The sequence below is a fragment of the Terrapene carolina genome, unplaced genomic scaffold (assembly GCF_002925995.2).
Source record: "Terrapene carolina triunguis isolate 2854851 unplaced genomic scaffold, T_m_triunguis-2.0 Scaffold62, whole genome shotgun sequence".
NCBI classification, from domain to species: Eukaryota; Metazoa; Chordata; order Testudines; family Emydidae; genus Terrapene; species Terrapene triunguis.
The window spans coordinates 48,430,362-48,448,384 of record NW_020664413.1 but is presented as its reverse complement, the minus strand read 5'-3'; the positions used below and the strand labels follow the sequence as shown (position 1 = coordinate 48,448,384).

Sequence of the window (18,023 nt, the reverse complement as noted above, 5' to 3'; positions counted from 1 at the left end):
ATAATTGAAAAAAGATTTTTCAAGCTCAGATATGACAAATAAAACCCTGTCATTCTCTAATCAGAAAAAGTATAAGGCCTCGTCCAGTGCCCAATGGGAGTCTTCCCATTGACTTCTGTGGGCTTTGGATAAAGCCCTAATTCTATTGCAATACACAGCTATCACTGTGTAACCCACACACCTTCTGGGTGTGGTGTTCTGTTCCATCTAGTGGCACTGAGACCACTTAGAAAGAGCGATAAAATGAGTCTGCTCTACAGCCTTAGCTGACAGCCAGTTGGCTTTTAGCTCATGTAGTAGAGGCTCATGCACTAAGCTCCAGAGGCCCCAAGTTTGATCCCGACGACCGGGGTCTGTCGGTGTTACAACTGCAGTGCTGACTATGGTATTTGCAGGATTTTTTTTATGGATTCTGCAAACATCAATTATTTTAAATAAATTAAGAGTAAATGACCATTTATTTATTGATGAATTGCCAAGGAATAAACCATATAGGGCTAATAGCTTCCTATTGAAAAATGTAATTTAATGGAACTCTGTTAAGATTTCACTCTGTCCATGAGAGTAGTGAGCCGCAAATCAGATGCCACAGTATGGCAAATTTTGGTTAATGGCTTTTTAATCGGCCTTTATACATTTAGATTTTACATGTCTGCCATTACAGATGTGGCATTGCTATGACATTACATAACCCATTAGTTTTTAGAGCATTGCATGGGATTTGGTCTCTAGATTCTCATTAGAGTCAGTGGAAGCTGTACAGTTAAAAATCCTTTGAATACAAATCTCTCTCATGCAGAATGATATGGCTGATGTGAAGACAATTATAAATACTTAGGGTTGGATTATTTGTTGCCCTGTGCCTTGTGTAGTCATTAATATAAAAATACAAAATGAGTGCACAGTGCATGTAAAATACTAGAGTTCTGATCTGGTAGCATTTCATACTCACTTTGCCTGGCGTAAATGACTACACACAGGGGCGGCTCTAGGCACCAGCAAAGCAAGCACGTGCTTGGGGCAGCCTATTTGCAGGGGCGGCAGGGAGCTGAGAACCAACAGGGGGCCCTGGGAGCTGTAGTTCCTTGGTTAGCTCCCTGCCTATAGAGCCAGCCCTGGAGCAGGGAAAGAACTACATTTCCCAGCATTCCCTTGGCCACTACCAACAGGAAAGAGGGGGAGGGAGTGAGGAAGCTGAGACCTCATGCTGCAGTGAATGGAGAGCTGCACTGTGAGTAGGGATTCCATATTTTAACATTCAAAAAATAGGACACTCCACGGGGAGGGAGGGTAGCCCCACCCTGCCACCATCCACTCCCTCCGACTGCCCCCCACAGAAACCCCAACCCATCCAACCCCCCTGCTCCCTGTCCCCTGATCACCCCCTCCCCAGACACCTGCCCCAACTGCCCCCCAGGACCGCACCCCATATCTAAGCCCCACTGGTCCTTGTCCCCAACTGCCCCCTCCTGAGACCCCCCCAACTTCCCCTCCTAGGACCCCACCCCCTACCTGTCCCCTGACAAACCCTTGGGACTCCCATGCCTATCCAACCGCTGCCTGTCCCCTGACTGCCCCCCCGAAACCCCTGACCCATCTAACCCCCCCTTCTCCCTGCCCCTGACTGCCCCCCCAAACCTCCTCCCCATCCAACCCCCCAACCCCCTTACCGTGCCACTCAGACCAGCGTGTCTGGCTTCGCGCAGCGCCAGATACGCTGCTGCATATATGCTGCCGTGCTCCCCCGCAGAGCCACAGCCGCCCGCCCCCCCAGCACCTGTAATTTGAACACCTCAAAATTCAGGAGTGCTCAAGCTCAGTTTGGGCAGCTGTTACTTCATTTCTCCCAAATCAAATATACTGATCCACTGTAACTTGCTGTAGAAAAAGTAGGATAAAATTGAGCAAGAAATGCTTCCCAGTGGTTATTAGGACTTGAATTGCTATTTTCAGCAGCCATTGCCTTTTTTTTGTTTGTTTAAAAGGAAGACAGTGATATTGCATTGGCAAATTCCCCATAGAAAGAAAGAGTGGAACAAAAGAATAATAAAGGCACCTCAACTTTTCCTCATTTATGTAGGACAGTCTTATAATATGCATCCAGATATCCTCCAATCACACAAGCTGAAAATTGTTCCACTTTACTGCAGTTCTGTAACCATATGGGAACCAATCCTGTCTGTGTTCTGTGCACATCTAAAATTCCTGCTGAATGACCTGCCCTGGGAGCGAGTTACCAGTGACCCAGGGCTGCGGCGGAAGGAGGGTGCAAGTGGGGGTGGGAGAGAGCCCAGGGCTGGGGCGGCAGGAGGTGTGTGTGGGGGTCAATGGTGCGGGGGTAGGGGGAACCCAGAGCTGGGGCGGCAGGGTGTGTGTGTGTGTGTGGGGGAGAGCCCAGAGCTGGGGTGGCAGGGGGGTGCGGTTGGGGGGGTGAGAGCCCAGGGCTGGGGCGGCAGGGGGGTGCGGGTCGGGGGAGGGTGAGAGCCCAGGGCTGGGGAGGCAGGGGGGTGCGGCGAGGAGCCCAGGGCTGGGACGGGGGGCAGCCAACATTTTTTTTTGCTTTTTTTTTGCTTGGGGCAGCAAAAAACCTAGAGCCGGCCCTGACTACACAAATTGCAGGGCAACAAAAAATCCAGTTTTCAGACTCTAAGGGTGGTATATTTCAAACCGAAATTAAGGATTTGGATATCCAGTTGCCATTAATTTCTAGCCAAAACTGGGCAGCCAAATCCCACAGGCATCTTTGAAAATCTCAAGAGAAAAACACTAGGATTCTGAGAAAGACACAGAACATAAACGTGAATATTATTTACCCTAAACAGTTTTGTGTCTTAGGAACCTAATGAATCCATTCAGATCTTTATTCATCCTTGTCTCCCCTTGGTGTAACATGGGGATCAAGACTACTGATTGCCTTTAATATTTAAAATACACAGATGCTTTAGTAAATTACATATAGCTGAATTCTTTTTCTGTTACCTGGCACTGAATCACTGTAATTGAAAGAAGAATTATAGCCTTAGTATAAAATTCAACATAATACTTACAGGGGGACCAGGGGAACCTGGGTTACCAGGAAATCCTCTATGACCCTTAATGCCATTGCTGCCACGCTCACCAGTTTCACCTTTGTCACCACGAGGACCTTGGGCACCCTTTAAAAATAGATTATTAATAAAAATGGATATAAAAATAAGTAGGAGAAATTGTCAAAACCAGAAAATGGCAGAGCTGATATTCCAAGTGCTTTAAAGGGGGACTTACTGGAGCACCACGAGAACCAGCAGGACCGGCAGGGCCAACGGGACCAGAAGGACCCTGGGGACAAAAAAGGAATGAGAGATATTCATGATCAAATGCAATTGCCATGATCTTTTCTCTAGAGAGACAGTATGTGCAAATACTAGAGCTTGTCAGAAACTAGAGAGAATGTCCACAAATGTAGTCATTGAGCTTAGCTTTTCATTGATAAGTTTCTTATATTATTTGGTAACAAAGACTCCAAAATCTACTTGATAACCAGATCCACTTAAACTATCCCTTTGATACATGAGACCAGGCCTCATGTGCAAGGTGTTGAATCCAAGTGAATTTGGCTCCTCTCAGGAGGCACTTGGGTCTAATACAGTAGAACACCAACATTTGGTGAGAGGTTGGGCTTTTCCAAAGTGTGCAACTCCCTCAGCTATTATAATATTGCTAGTGCTGTACAGGCATAGCATAGTTTGTAAAGCAAGACAGTCTGGTTGGCTTATTGACTATGTGGCATCAAAAACTACTAAATGGGTTTGAGCTTAAATTGTGCATAGCTATTTATGATTTTGGTAGGTCTGTACTTATGGCAGCATGTAGAGTATATTGCACGCCCAGGTATAAACAGAAGTGTAGACAGTGAGGCACTGCTTAAGTGAATAGAGTGCCCTAGACCCCTGATGCCTGGGGTATATTCCCTATATGGCTCTCTATTTGTCCAAGCAGTGCCTTCCTGTGTCTACACTGATATTTTTAGCAGTGTAGTATCTACTGCTGGAACCTTTCCCCACCACAGTGAAAGACTTTCCCTGCTGCCTCTCCCCAGCCAGAGCCTTTCACTGCCACAGACAGACAGACAGAGTTTGACTCTTCCACACTCCTGTGCTATCTGTTAGTGTATAAAACAGATTGCACCCGGTAAAACAATAAAAAATGGACACTAGGTGCTTTTTGTGGTGTTTGCACTTACCGGATTTCCTCTTTCACCTGTTTTTCCAGCTGGACCAATGTTCCCTGGGGGCCCAGGATGTCCAGGGGCACCAGGTACACCCGGACCACCATTTTCACCACGATCGCCCTGCAGAGACATTCACAACAGCCAGCATCAGAAACATATCTATTTATTACAACATAGTGCATATGCAACCAACACCTCACTGATGCCGCAGAGATAGCAGGTGCAGTACAGATCAATACCTACACACCTCAGGGATTGGCAATCTATACATGCCATAGATACCTTGGTTCCTGGGGATCCATCACGACCTGGCAAGCCATCTGTTCCAGGATTACCCTGAAAAACACGGAGAGGTAAAAGTTTAAATATTTGCAGCATTATGGCATAGCCAACATGTTTTTGACTTAATCATGATAATGCGCCTCAAAAGAAGAAGAGAGACAGAAATGATTTAAATGCAGCCCTCACAGAGAGGACCAGGTTGTAGGCAGTCCTTCTGCAGGTTTACAGGAAGACAGCATGCCAGGAGATTGATATTGCCCCCTTGTGTAGCCCTTATAAGGACCTGTCACAGTGGCAGTCCCTGCGCTTGTAACGGTGAAGGGAGTGTTCCTCTGGTGGACACCAATTAGGATAGGACCATGGCCTACAGAGTGGGTAGGCTGGACTAGGGGGAACTGGCTGCATCCTTTTAAATGAGAATGGTGTTGGCCCAGTTCCCCTATGCACCAGGCTGTTCAGGGAGAGATTCTAAATCCACTGTAGTTCCCCCTTACACAAGCCTGTGTATAATTCACAGTCTAGCATGAAAATCTGAAATATCTGCTTACATCTCTGCCAGATTCTCCAGCTGGTCCACTTAGACCAGGAGGACCTTGTAGACCTGGAGCGCCACGTTCTCCTGGGCTACCATTGCTGCCTGGTTTACCATCTTCACCCTGAATAGAAAAATGAAATGGGTTCATTACATATTGATTTTTTGTAATGTCATCAAATTATGCAGTTCTTGGTCTCACTTTCTTTCCTCCCCTTCTCAACCAATTGCAACGTCCTGTGCAAAAACACTGACCAGGAAGGAGTGAATTAACTTCAGTAGAGCTACAATGGTGAAAATCCAGTGCCACTCCACTGATTACAATGGAATAAATAAGAACAGAATTTGGCCCAACAGCTGTGGGATGAACAACTTCTGTGAGGGTCTGAAAGTGATGTTTTTATATTTTTTGAGCAAGGTACATAATGAAAATTAAGCAAATGAATAGCTGGTAATGAGTGACGTTAATACTGAAGAACTACTCATGAATTGCATGGGCCTTTCCATTGAATGATGGGTTAAAGAGAACAGAGAAGTGTGGTACAACTGGAGACATGATGTGTCAGAGTTTTGATGCATTTTATGAAGATTTACTAGTGAATTATTCTGTTTTTCAGTTGTGTGAGGATGTTCATATCTTTTTAGATAATCCTCAGAACAATCCAAGAATATTAGTAGTAGAGATCAAAGACAACCCCAGATTCAAGTACCATTCAATACAGGGGAAATTTAGTCTGGATAGTAACTTTACAGTTCATGCCATTCTCTAACTACTGGAGCAAATGTAGAAGTCCCTACTCAATTTTCACTCAGCTTTGACATCAGTTGGAATTTGCCTAAATCCAAACCATATAAGGACTTCAGGATTTGGCCTATTATCAAGAAAGTTTGTCACATTCATTACATGTGGAATTCAGGATTGTCATTAAACTATGTCTAATTCTGGGGGCCACTCATTAGGAGAGATGTGGACAAATTGGTGAGAGTCCAGAAAAGAGCCACAAAAATAATAAAAGGTTTAGAAAACTTGACCTATGAAGAAAGGTTAAAAAAAACCTGGCATCTTTAGTCTTGACCTGGCATCTTTAGTCTTGAGAAAACAAGACTGAAGGGGGACCTCACAGCAGTCTTCAAATATGTTAAGGGCTGTTATAAAGAAGACTGTGATCAATGTTCTCTATGTCCAGTGGAGGTAGGACAAAAAGTAATGGTCTTAATCTGCAGCAAGGGAGATGTAGGTTAAATATTAGGAAAAACTTGCTAATTATAAGGGTAATTAAGCTCTGAAATAGGCTTCCAAGGATTATTGTGGAATCCCCATCATTGGAGGTTTTTTAAGAACAAATTAGATAAACACTTGTCAGGGATGGTCTAGGTTTACTTGGTCCTGCCTCAGAACAGGGGGTTGGAGTTGAAAACATCTCAAGGTCCCTTCCAGCTCTACATTTCTGTGATTCTGTGAAAGGCTGAAGCTCTATTAGATATTTACTGCATGATGTCAGCTGCATTATCTTTGAGGGTAAATTACATCAATAAGCCTTCATTTACCTTTTGGCCAGGTTGGCCAGGACTACCTGATCTGCCAGCAATGCCTGGCAGTCCCACAGTACCACGTTGACCAGCTATACCTGAGGGGCCTGGTGAACCTGGTGGACCCTGTCAACAATATTTCAAATAAATAAGTGTTAGGTACTCAGTTAAAACATGGCTTTGAATCATTATCTTCTGTTTATGACATACTTATTAAATTCCTATTCACAGGTTTAATGAACACCGCTAAATAATTTACTTACCGCTGCTCCTTGTGAACCTGGTGAACCTTTTTCACCTGGTTGGCCAGGCTCACCTTTAGGACCAGCACCTCCAGGGCTACCAGCCGGACCAGTGCTACCCGCTGGACCAGGACCACCATCCTTTCCAGGAGCTCCAACATTACCAGGTGGCCCTGGATTGCCCTATAAATGAATTTTAAAGAGAGATGACTCAGATACAATATCAAATATACTAGATGAGTCAACACTATATACTACTTCATCATGATCAATTTAACACAGATCATTTTCCATTAAAGTAAGTGAGAGCTGTGAGAGCTCAGCACCTATGCAAAATACATCACTTGTTTTGGTGTCTAAATGCGGACTTAGGTGCCTCGCTTTAGGCACCTATATTTGGAAAGGCTGGCCTGCTTTTATATAAAAGCCTATCCCCTCACCTAAATCTAGATTTTTTTTCTCTCGATATTTTAAGTCTTGGGTGGAAGTGGAACTGCATTTTTTTATACTAGGGCTCTGCCAGAGGGATTCCTACATATTGATGGTAGTGGTTGATTTCTGGAATCACCCACCCAGAACAGATTCTAGTACTCTTGCTGTCACTGTATCATAGCCCTGGAATGGGGTGCCCGGTATCAAAGAGATGGGACATGTGTGCAATGAAATCTTTTCAATAAACAGTCAGATCCAAAACCCACTGAAATCAATGGAAATACTCCTGTGGGCTTCACAGGGCTTTAGATAAGGGCAAAAAAATGTGAATTTTATTATCCAGTATTTACTGGGGGTGGATTATATATAAATATTCTTCTCATGGTCATGATTTTCTAATCAGAGTTCTAAGCAGAACTCTGATTTGGGTCTGTCTGTGACTATGGAATATTGAAAAGACATAAAAAATCTGTTAAGAAAAATCTCATGGTGTGACAGGAAGCAGGAACTTTTATGTCATTTCTCACTTGGTATGACTATGGTAACTGTGGGTAAATGCTAATTTTTTAAATGGAATTTAGCTGATTTATCCAACTTTTGCCATGTCAATTTTTCAGTTTGTTTAAAAAAAAAGAATCCAAAGTCATAGTCTAGTATTTATGGTAGAAGAAGGTGCATATGGTGTGAACAAGTGTAATATAGAATCGCTTTTCTTGGGACAGAGATGGTCTACAAAAATTTGGGAAAGTGTAATATGCAGGAAATAGTGATTATAATGGGATAGTGTAGATTTGCAGTTATCTGATCTTCACATTGTGGGCCACCTCCATAAGGGAATGATGCTCTTATGGACTATCTTCCTTCCAAATACCCCTACCTCTAATTGCTTGGTTCTAAAATTGTTTCATTCTGCAGGCAACCAAAAAGGGCCCAAAGGATCAACTGTGATCTATGGAACACAATTTAAAATCACTGTTAGAAAAAAAGGAGGCTTTGGGTGAAAAGAAAACACTACAAGTCAAGATCCTAAACTGTACATTTATTGCATCATAAAGAGCAAGAGAGAGAATAGGACATTTATGACCACCATAAACAGATAAATAAATAATCCAAACTCTACTGGAGTTAATGGAGAGACCTCACTGAGTTCAATAAGCTTTGGCGGAGCAAGTACAAGAACTATCGGGACAAGAAATGAAAGAATTGCCATCCAAAGCAAAGTGAGATGGGGATAAGCCCATTTTTGTGAAGTTAAGACAAAGAAACAACTTTAATTTCAGTATACTTCTTGTGTATTATTTATGTCAATGTACTGTAATAGTGATATGAGTTTGATATAACAGCAAGGTAAGTATACACTTACATTATTACCAGGGGGACCAGGCAGGCCTCTAGCACCTGGGAAACCAGATGTACCCTGAAAAGCATAAGTAAGCGTAGTGGTCAATTTAAAAACATTGGTAACAAAACATGAAAGAAAAAGGATGAGGGACTATCAGAAGTTTGATTGGTATCTGAGTTTCCTAACACAATACATCTCTGCTGTGGTTTCAAAATCATGGCAAAGGCGTTAGGCAAGGAACAGAGCAATGCTGGGTGATATTTAGCCATTTTATGCAAGGGCTGAATAAATTTCCATGATAACTAAACATACAGTCCCAATGTTAACTTTTGGCACTAGACGATCTCAGCTATATCTCAGTGTCTAAGAAAAATTGTCAAGGAGGTCTTTCAGATCAAAATACCAGGTGACCTGGAGTAGGCCATAGATGGTTTTGCTTAGTTACTCCAGCCTACTCCTGTGCAGGAGAAGTTTGTTATGCCAAAGCCAGTCCAAGACCACCAATGCCCTGTGCTTGCTGCAGATCGTGCTGGAGTTGTTGCCCCAATAATAATCAGCAGTGTTGTCTACTGATAGAAAAGGATAATACTTACAGGGCCGCCTGGAGCACCACGCTCTCCTTTTGCTCCTTGGGAACCAGCTGGACCCTACAGTGAATGAAAAGAATATTGTAACCTGATATGAAAAACAGCCAACAACAGATAAGATTCTAAGATGTGTCAATTCATTATATATTTCAAACAGCTCAAACTGATCTCACACCTGAATGAAATTTGAAGTTGAATTTGGGTAGCAATGAATACTTACTGGTGCACCAGGGCCTCCTTGAGGACCTGCAGCTCCTGCGGGACCAGGCTCACCTCTTTCACCACCAGGGCCTCTCTCTCCTTTTCCACCAGGTTCCCCATTTTGTCCCTGTATTCAAATAAATTCTTATAAATTATGTTTTGTTAAAAGGGCTATGAGACAGAAGGTAGTTGAGTTTCCTTGGATGTATCCACTTGTTAAGTAAGAATACATGGCTATAAGTTATAAATCCATTGAAGGCAATGGATAATATAAATCCAATGTGAGATCAGAACCAAGACCCAGATTCTCGTGTCTAAGGAGCTGACACACAATTTAGAAACTCAGCTCTGGTTGCACTCTGGTATTGATAGGTGTCTCTTGCTCTAAATCTCACTAAAGAGAATTTGATAGGGAAGGGGGATGGGAATCTTGAAGTATGGCTATTTAAGTAAGCAAGGGAAATACTTAAAAATACATATTAAATGTAGAAATGGAATATAGAGTTATAGTTTGTCATGCCATGCTTGGTAAATCATTCTAAGATGGACACGAATATGGTCAGTTATTACTAACATGAATTAAAAATAAAAATTGAGTATCAAGTTTGTTTGGTATTTATACTTACGGGGGCTCCAGGGAAGCCAGCAGGTCCAGGGGGGCCTTGTTCACCTCGATCACCCTGCAGAAAGGAAACATATCCTAGATGTAAGAATGAGAAAAATATTCTTCACACTTCATGTGTGAGAACTCTTTGGAGAACATGGATCATGTTACTCTATCATGCCTCTACTTGAAATAAAATTAAAATGTGGTTACTGAACTTTATACTTTCAAACTGTTTAATTATGTCACTCTTGATAATTATCAGCATTGTGCCAAATCCTGTTCTCAGTTACATCCACGTAAGTCCTCAGTGCAGTTATTCCAGTTTCACCCTGGTGTAACTGAGATCAAAATCTGGCCCATTTTATCAAAATGAAAAGGAAAACCACAAAATAAGTGAATTTTGAAAAGTTTACTTAATTATTAAAATAGAAAACATACAAAATTAGGCCATTAAACAAACTAATAGTTTAAAACTTTCAGGATTTAATTTTATTTATTTATTTAGTGATATTTTCCACCAGAGATGAAAATACCAAGAAACTGTGCATCTCAGACTTTCTCCCACTTCTCTGGTATCTTTCATAGCTTTAAAAATAAGTGGTCTGATTTTCAGAAGTTCTGAGCCCGAACAAATCTCACTGAAGTCAGTAAGAGATGCAGGTGCTCAGCACCTTTTGAAATCAGGCCCCATCTGTTCTTGAAGACATCACTTAACTGTAGAGCTGAATCTGTCCCAGGTAATAGAATCTACAGTAGAGTTATGACTGAACTAAAAGGACGATCACTTACAGGACCACCGCGGACACCTATAGGACCAGGGGGTCCGGCTGACCCAGGTTCTCCCTGAAAGAACGGAAAGATGTTTGTTTAAGAATTATTCCTCCATCTAAGGAGGAAATCTCAGACGTATATACAAAAGCCCTCATTTCAACACAAGGTTATAAAGTACCTTATCTCCATGTGGGCCAGCTGGACCTGGGGGCCCAATGGGACCTGCAGGACCCTACACAATTAGAAAATAACAGTATTATTTTCATGTATTGTGATCAATAAAACTTGCATCTCACTCTCAATATATATATGATTTTTTAGTTATTTTAATAGCAGATAATCTACTTCTCTATTACATTGACACTTTGATGGATTGCGTACACATCTTGACTTTGTTTTCCCAATATAGGGCCTGATTCAATGTCCATTGAAGTCAATGGGAGTCTTTCCATTGGTACACTGGAAGTTACCCATTCACTTAGCTTTACCTCCAGACAATTTACCAAATTTCTCATGATTCCATAGTCCATCATCCATTTTTATACTCTATTATTGGCACTGAGTTCAGTGGGCACAATCAAATGAGTACATTATTAATGCTGAAAATCTAACATACCTTGGCAACCATAACTTTCACATAAACTAGTTTTTTATATTTATTGTGACTCAGCATGTTGATGCCCCATGCCTGGTTTATTTCATGTGCTGGATGAAGTTGCATATTTCATCTAGTTACTATATATAACATGCTGTAGAAGTATTCTTCATAAAGTCTTTATATACTCCTCTCCCCCACACCTCAGTCTTGTCCTCTTCAGCCAGCTAACTTTGGAGAAGCCAGCAGCAACTTTTATCTGGATGTTTTCCCCAAGTAACTGAATCTTATTTATCTGTAAGCTTCAAGAGTCTATTTTATACTATATCATCTTCCTGCACGATCAAAAATGTAAGTTATGAGAACAAGGATTAAATCTAATTTTTTTACAAATATAAACTTGCACTAACAAAATCATTTCCCCTGGACATGATGAGGTTTGCTGTTCACGTCAAAATGATGGTCATTCATTAGAACTTTACTTGCATTGTAAATGACTCTTCAACAGCTGTTGAAGCTGAGTCACATGTAATAAGAATGTTCATACATTATGAGAGGTTATACTCACCCTTGGTCCATCTTTACCAGAGAAGCCATCACTACCTCTGCCACCGGGCTCTCCCTGTCAAACATAAATCAAAAGGGATTTAGAAAATTACTGAGGAAAGTGTCACAAGGGTATTGTGATAACTGGATTTTCTAACTGTGGCAATGCAAATCTGGCATTCAGTATAACATTCTGCCTAAGAATACACAGTCAGACATGGAAATCAGTTGTAAAACTCAAAATCCATTCAACACACAGGAGCAGAAACAATGGGCCAGATCCTCCTTCGGTGCGAATTGGCATCACTTCATTGGCTTCAGTGGCGCTATGCCGATTTACACCCAGCCGAGAATCCTTCAGCATTTTCACATACTGTAGTCCTTTTAAAATATGTGTCCTGATTTGCATAGATGCTGTGTGTCTTTAGCTCTCACTGAAGTCAGTAGGAACTGTAGGTACTCAGCACAAACCTACTGCTTGGTATGAAGCTAAAATGGTAATTTCACAAAATTAGTAGGAGAAAAAGAGTTGTCACCTTCTCTCCTTTGGGTCCAGGATTTCCGTTACCTCCTCTCTCTCCTGGCATTCCTTGCAAACCAGGTGGCCCTGCACTACCAGGAGGGCCAGGTGCACCAGCAGGACCCTAGAAGTGTAATGAGGAAATATAGATAAAATTTGAAGGTGCACCTGAATGAACCTGAATGATTCATGTAACACAGTGAAGGGTTTGAGCATAAAGTAGGTACCTTGCCACCTTCTAGGCCAGGAGGACCTGTTCCACCTCTTGCTCCAGGAGAACCTTGAGGACCTTGTGGACCACGTTCACCTGGGAGACCATTTTCACCCTGCCATAAAGAAACATGCATTAGTTCTTTGTTCACAAGGCCTGTATCATGGTTCTGCATTTATTTACCTTCTCTCCTTCAAATATTTAATCATGGAAATATTGTTGCAATGCTTACCTTAGTACCCGGGAGTCCAGGGGCTCCATTTTCACCTCTTTGTCCCTGTTTACAATTCAAGAAATATTATTAACTCATACACTTTACATTTTACACAGTAAACCTATCTCAAAAAAATGGTGTTTGGCATCTCATTTCCTTCACATTTTACCCCTGATAGTGATCATACAAACTACCTCTGTTTGGCTCCTATTATGATCTAATTCTGGGAAATACCATTTTCAAGAAGATGGTACTTCCAGAGATGGATGTCAAAATATAGTGGCCTCCTCAGGTTTAAGAGTGCTGTCATAGGGCGTGTTTTCAGGTGGTATCTCTGGGGTAGAAAAGGGAGATGAGGCAATTGTATCAGCACTGTTAGCTCACATGTGCCCACAGTATGACAGATTTCATCATGATTTCAGTAACCACGGTATCTGCTCCACCCCCTTCATACTCTGATAGGGGGTTGGCCAATAGATTCGCTATCATGGATACACTGAACAAATCCCCAACCTTCTAGTTGCATCCGTCCAACCCACCCACTCTCAATAAGGCCTTCAGTGGTGAGGCACAAAGACCCTGTGATGGATCACAGCTTCCCAGAACACAAAAATACAGATTCCTCTATGTGTAAGGTGTTTTGCATCTGAAAAGGGGGCCTGAAAGGAATTGCTGTTCTTATATTCGTGTTTTGATTTCTTGATTTCCAAAAAATGAAAGGACAACTTACTGGTTCTCCAGGCTTTCCGCTCTCTCCAGATGGACCTGCAGTACCGGGTAATCCCTGTTTAAATTAAAGACACCACTTCATAAATAAATATTTTATATATACACCTAGATAGAAATATCTATATATGATTGATATTTCATGGTGATTTAGAGAAAAGCAGAATCCGAACAACTGTCCTGAGAGCTATTTATTTTAACTGAAGATTTCCAACCTAAATTGTGCATTCTCCAAAGTCAGAGAAAATGTTGACACAGAACTAATTCTGTAATTGTATCTAATATTTTGCAAATGAGGAAGGTGTAACTGGAAAGCCAGAGATTCAGATATAGATAACCCATTGATCCATCATCATTCTTCGTGGTGTCAGTCAGGCTTGCCAGATATTGATTAGCTAACTTACATGAAGATCTTGGTTGACCTTTCTCACTTCAAAACATGAGAAAACAAGTCCTAACTGAAATATTTAAGTTCTACTTCGTTATTTGTTAGCTTGTTTTAAAAAATTGCATTGGAAGCAATAAAAGAAATGAACAGTACCTGGAAGCCAGATGGACCTGGAGATCCCGCCTCTCCTTTTTCACCAGGAGGACCCTGGAAGGAAACAAAAAAGCAACACAAAATTCATCAACATCATTCTAGCACATAAAAGAATTCTTAACATATGCATATTGTAATTAAAATGCCACATATATTCTAAGCCACAAAATTAGACAAAAATGAAAACATAAAAGTGAACCATTCGCACCACTGAGCTTTTGTCCTGTAACTATCAGACCCTTCTGATCTTGCTGACTGTACTCTCACAAAACTATTAAAGTCAAAGGTTTTGTTTTGTTTTTTGTTTTTTTTACAATGAATAAGGTCTGCAACATTAAGTCTACTGTGAAAGTAGTATAAAAAAATCAAAAATATTAAAACTTCCCAAGACATTCACAAGTTGCTTTATGGCTGTCTTTCCAATACACAAGGGACTCAACTGTGTGAGTAAGTCACTGGAGGATGGAGGAAGAGATCACATAATGGCACTCCTTGTGCTGCCCTAAATGAAATTGCTACTCTAGGCTAGCTCTGCTAGCTTTCACAGAAGGAGCAGGTAGACAGGGAAGCACTGCTATGTGCCACTTCTAAAGGGGGAAGCCATCTTGTCAAACTCATCCATGCTCATACTGTTGCATTCAAGAGGCATTGTGAATTCTTGAGGCCAGTACCTCTGCGAGCTCATGCTACGATTCTTTCCATCTTTCCTCTCTTATCATCAGCTAAAATTCCAGCAGAAAGACTACCTTCATAGACATGCCTAATACAGCACCCAGGTTACCTAACTTTAGCACTGGTAAACTGCCAAAGGAAATTGTAAATTTCTCCAGTAATCCTTAGTTGGTTTAAATTGGCACAGCTCCATTCACTTCAGTTTATATCAACAGAACTTCTGTCTTAGTTATCTTTAACAAACTATCGAGTACTTATTAACAAACAAACAAAGACAAGTGAGTCCAGCGGGTGTTTCTGTCTTCCTAACTAATGGGAAATTTCTCTATCAGATAAGAAAATGTTCTCTCTCAAGGTTCACACTCCCTTTGCTGACCGCCAGCACTAGGCAGTTGAAGAGTGTTTGGGAAATATTAACACGTGTTTTTTACAGAAAATAAATCAGCTGTTCCAAGATTTTTATTTTTTGAGGCACTGGACATTGCACTTACAGCGACTCCTGGAGGACCTGGGAGGCCGACATCACCACTCTTTCCAGGAAGACCCTATCAAATCACAAAATTAGACTGTGATTATGGATCAGTGCAATTTTTAAAAGGATTAAAATCACAGAGGACATTGTGAATTACTACTAAAGAGAAGCTGATAAATGAAACTGACCTGTGTGCCAGGGGATCCAGGGCCACCTCTTTCTCCATTCTTTCCTGGCGCACCCTTTAAAAAGGGAAAGACCAGACATATTTAAAATGCATGTTTCTAATTCAACCTCTAGCTAAAATGAGAGTTTCATAGGTATAGGGCCAGATCATCTGCAGAATTAGATGAATATAGCACCATCAAAGTCAATGGAACTAGATTGATCTACAACTGCAGAGGACCTGGCCCATTAAGTATATGTTTTTTAAGTCAAGGAATTACACTAACCTCATTACCCTTAGGACCTGGGAAACCCATCACACCTGGTTGACCTCGTGGACCTGATTGGCCTGGAGGGCCAGGTCGGCCAGATTCTCCCTGATTACCCTGATGCAGGCGAGAGATAGTGACCATTAGAAGAAACAAATGATTATGTAAACAATAGAGAAACGTTAAAAAAATCAAATGAAAGAATTAAAAGGTGAGCAAAGACTATGTTATTTTTGGCTAACTTTTCATTTGAAATATACTTTTATGATTTTTTAAAATTGTGCTTAAACTCTCATGGAAGAGGAGTCAGTGTTTATAGTAATGTTAAATAACAAGGTCTGGACAGTGCGGTTACAATGAAAAACATACGGAATAATTGGTCACTGTAAAATTAACACAGAATACAACTAATGAACTTGTTTCTGATCTCACCTACATTTCACACCAGGACTCCAATGGAGTGATAATGGTGTTAAGTGAGATCAAAGGCAAGCCCAGTGAGAGTACTATCATATAATATTTGTGCCATGTACATACTGGAGGGCCGGGTTTGCCATCATGTCCTGGGCTTCCTGGACTTCCTGTCAAACCCTGCATTTGAAGAAAAAGTACGTTAATTTTTAGTGAAAAAACTAATGTTGTTAGATTACATTCTATAGAGATACCATTATTTACAGTTAGTTTTACAAACCCATTTCAGGCTCACTAAAGAAATCCATTGGATTTACAAGGGACTAGCTGATCAATAATTCATTTAGTAGGGATTCTGCCCATTCTGTGATATTCGATAGAGGGAACGAAGTTGCTTTAGGCACTAAAAAAGCAGTCATCATACTTTAAAATTAAAGTAGGCAATGAAAGCATTTTCATTAAGTCCCTATTGTTTACAAACAACTACATTTAATAGCACATTCTTAGTAACTTTGGCTTTGCTCTTCAGTTTACCAAATATATGATATATGTCACATTATATGTCTGAAAGTCACATTGATTTCCAATAAAAACTATTTTACTGTGTGTAAAATGTAATAACTCATAAGCCTGTATGGAAAATCAGTGGTTGCTGACTTTCGAACATACAAATATTGGTCACCAGTACCCACTAATTCTCAGTATAGCACATTGTACTTTTCTGCTTTTTATGGCTAATGCCTTATAACTTCTATCTGATTGAGTCTGTGGGCATCACATATTATATGCCAAAGACCAAACAGCACATTTGCATTTTTTTTTGCAAATACTAAAGGCTTCGTAACAGAAAAAATAATGTTCAAATTTTATATTTTATATAAAATTAGATTAAATATAAAATTATCCAATGGAAGTTTATATAAAGTCAAATCCTATAAGAGCCATGCTGTAACCTGAGCAGTTTGGTACCTCCTGCATCCTACGGAGTGCAGCTTCATATAGTCTTCCTGCTCCCAACTGTGGAGATATGTTGTGGGAGTGGGGCAGGTCAGTGCTGGTTGATTTGGTATTATATGGTCCACTGACCAAATACACTTCTGTGGAAGGGCACGAGGGCAGCTTTGGAGGCTACTACAACCCTAAGTATGCAATACTCAACTTCAGACACTCCCTAATGCACTGAGGAAAGGATTTAACTCATTGCTTTGAAAATCACCAAAATGTACTGAAAGGATTTTGAACTAATTGAAATTCAGATATGGTGGCAAACAGTCAAAGGTTCAGGGGTTTAGCTAAGCACCTAGAAGTCTGAATACTTATCCAAAATTTATTCAGATTGTTTAATTCTCTTGGGCTTCAACACCTGGGTTGGAAATCCCATAAGAAGGAGCATCCTTGAAGTATTTTTTGCACTTCTAGTTCCATTTTTAACCACAACCACGAAGTGCACAGGGTGTACAATTAAATATAATTACCAGTAATTAAATACATAAAATAGATATTGACATGGATTGAAAATCTCAAAAAAGGTTTGATATCCCACTGGAGCTTTGGCCCTGGTTGCTGTAGCAAACCAGCTCAGGCACCTGTAATAAAGATTATCATCAAATTATCTTAATAACACATTAAAAGAATGTTCTCTCTTACTCTCATTCCTGGAAGACCAGGGCCACCATCACGTCCAGGTTCTCCTGGAGCTCCTCTTGGACCTGCAGTGCCTGGACTACCACGTTCGCCAGCAGGACCCTTAATTTTTTTTAAAAGGACATTGGACATTCACAATAAGTAAATAAAGCTATTTAAATGATCATTATTATAATGGATTTTATGAAATTGGGAAAGCATGTACCTTTTCTCCTGGAAGTCCATTACTACCGGGTATGCCACGGGAACCTGGGGTACCCTGCCAAGCAAGAGAGCAGACATTTTAGTCCTGTGGATCAAA

General features: G+C 41.0%; 1 protein-coding gene across 1 annotated transcript in view; it reads right to left on the bottom strand.

Moving 5' to 3' along the window:
* COL3A1 (collagen type III alpha 1 chain) overlaps positions 1-18,023 on the bottom strand; it is a 70,856-nt gene that overhangs the window by 6,260 nt on the left and 46,573 nt on the right. The window contains exons 21-45 of the mRNA XM_024198087.3: positions 17,928-17,981; positions 17,726-17,824; positions 16,205-16,258; positions 15,686-15,784; positions 15,422-15,475; positions 15,253-15,306; positions 14,090-14,143; positions 13,553-13,606; positions 12,841-12,885; positions 12,625-12,723; positions 12,414-12,521; positions 11,900-11,953; positions 10,915-10,968; positions 10,755-10,808; positions 9,985-10,038; positions 9,378-9,485; positions 9,164-9,217; positions 8,592-8,645; positions 6,818-6,979; positions 6,573-6,680; positions 5,041-5,148; positions 4,493-4,546; positions 4,223-4,330; positions 3,265-3,318; positions 3,048-3,155 (exon numbers count right to left, since the gene is read on the bottom strand). Coding sequence (XP_024053855.1) covers positions 3,048-3,155; positions 3,265-3,318; positions 4,223-4,330; positions 4,493-4,546; positions 5,041-5,148; positions 6,573-6,680; positions 6,818-6,979; positions 8,592-8,645; positions 9,164-9,217; positions 9,378-9,485; positions 9,985-10,038; positions 10,755-10,808; positions 10,915-10,968; positions 11,900-11,953; positions 12,414-12,521; positions 12,625-12,723; positions 12,841-12,885; positions 13,553-13,606; positions 14,090-14,143; positions 15,253-15,306; positions 15,422-15,475; positions 15,686-15,784; positions 16,205-16,258; positions 17,726-17,824; positions 17,928-17,981 — 1,908 coding nt within the window. The remainder of the gene's footprint in view (positions 1-3,047; positions 3,156-3,264; positions 3,319-4,222; positions 4,331-4,492; positions 4,547-5,040; positions 5,149-6,572; positions 6,681-6,817; positions 6,980-8,591; positions 8,646-9,163; positions 9,218-9,377; positions 9,486-9,984; positions 10,039-10,754; positions 10,809-10,914; positions 10,969-11,899; positions 11,954-12,413; positions 12,522-12,624; positions 12,724-12,840; positions 12,886-13,552; positions 13,607-14,089; positions 14,144-15,252; positions 15,307-15,421; positions 15,476-15,685; positions 15,785-16,204; positions 16,259-17,725; positions 17,825-17,927; positions 17,982-18,023) is intronic.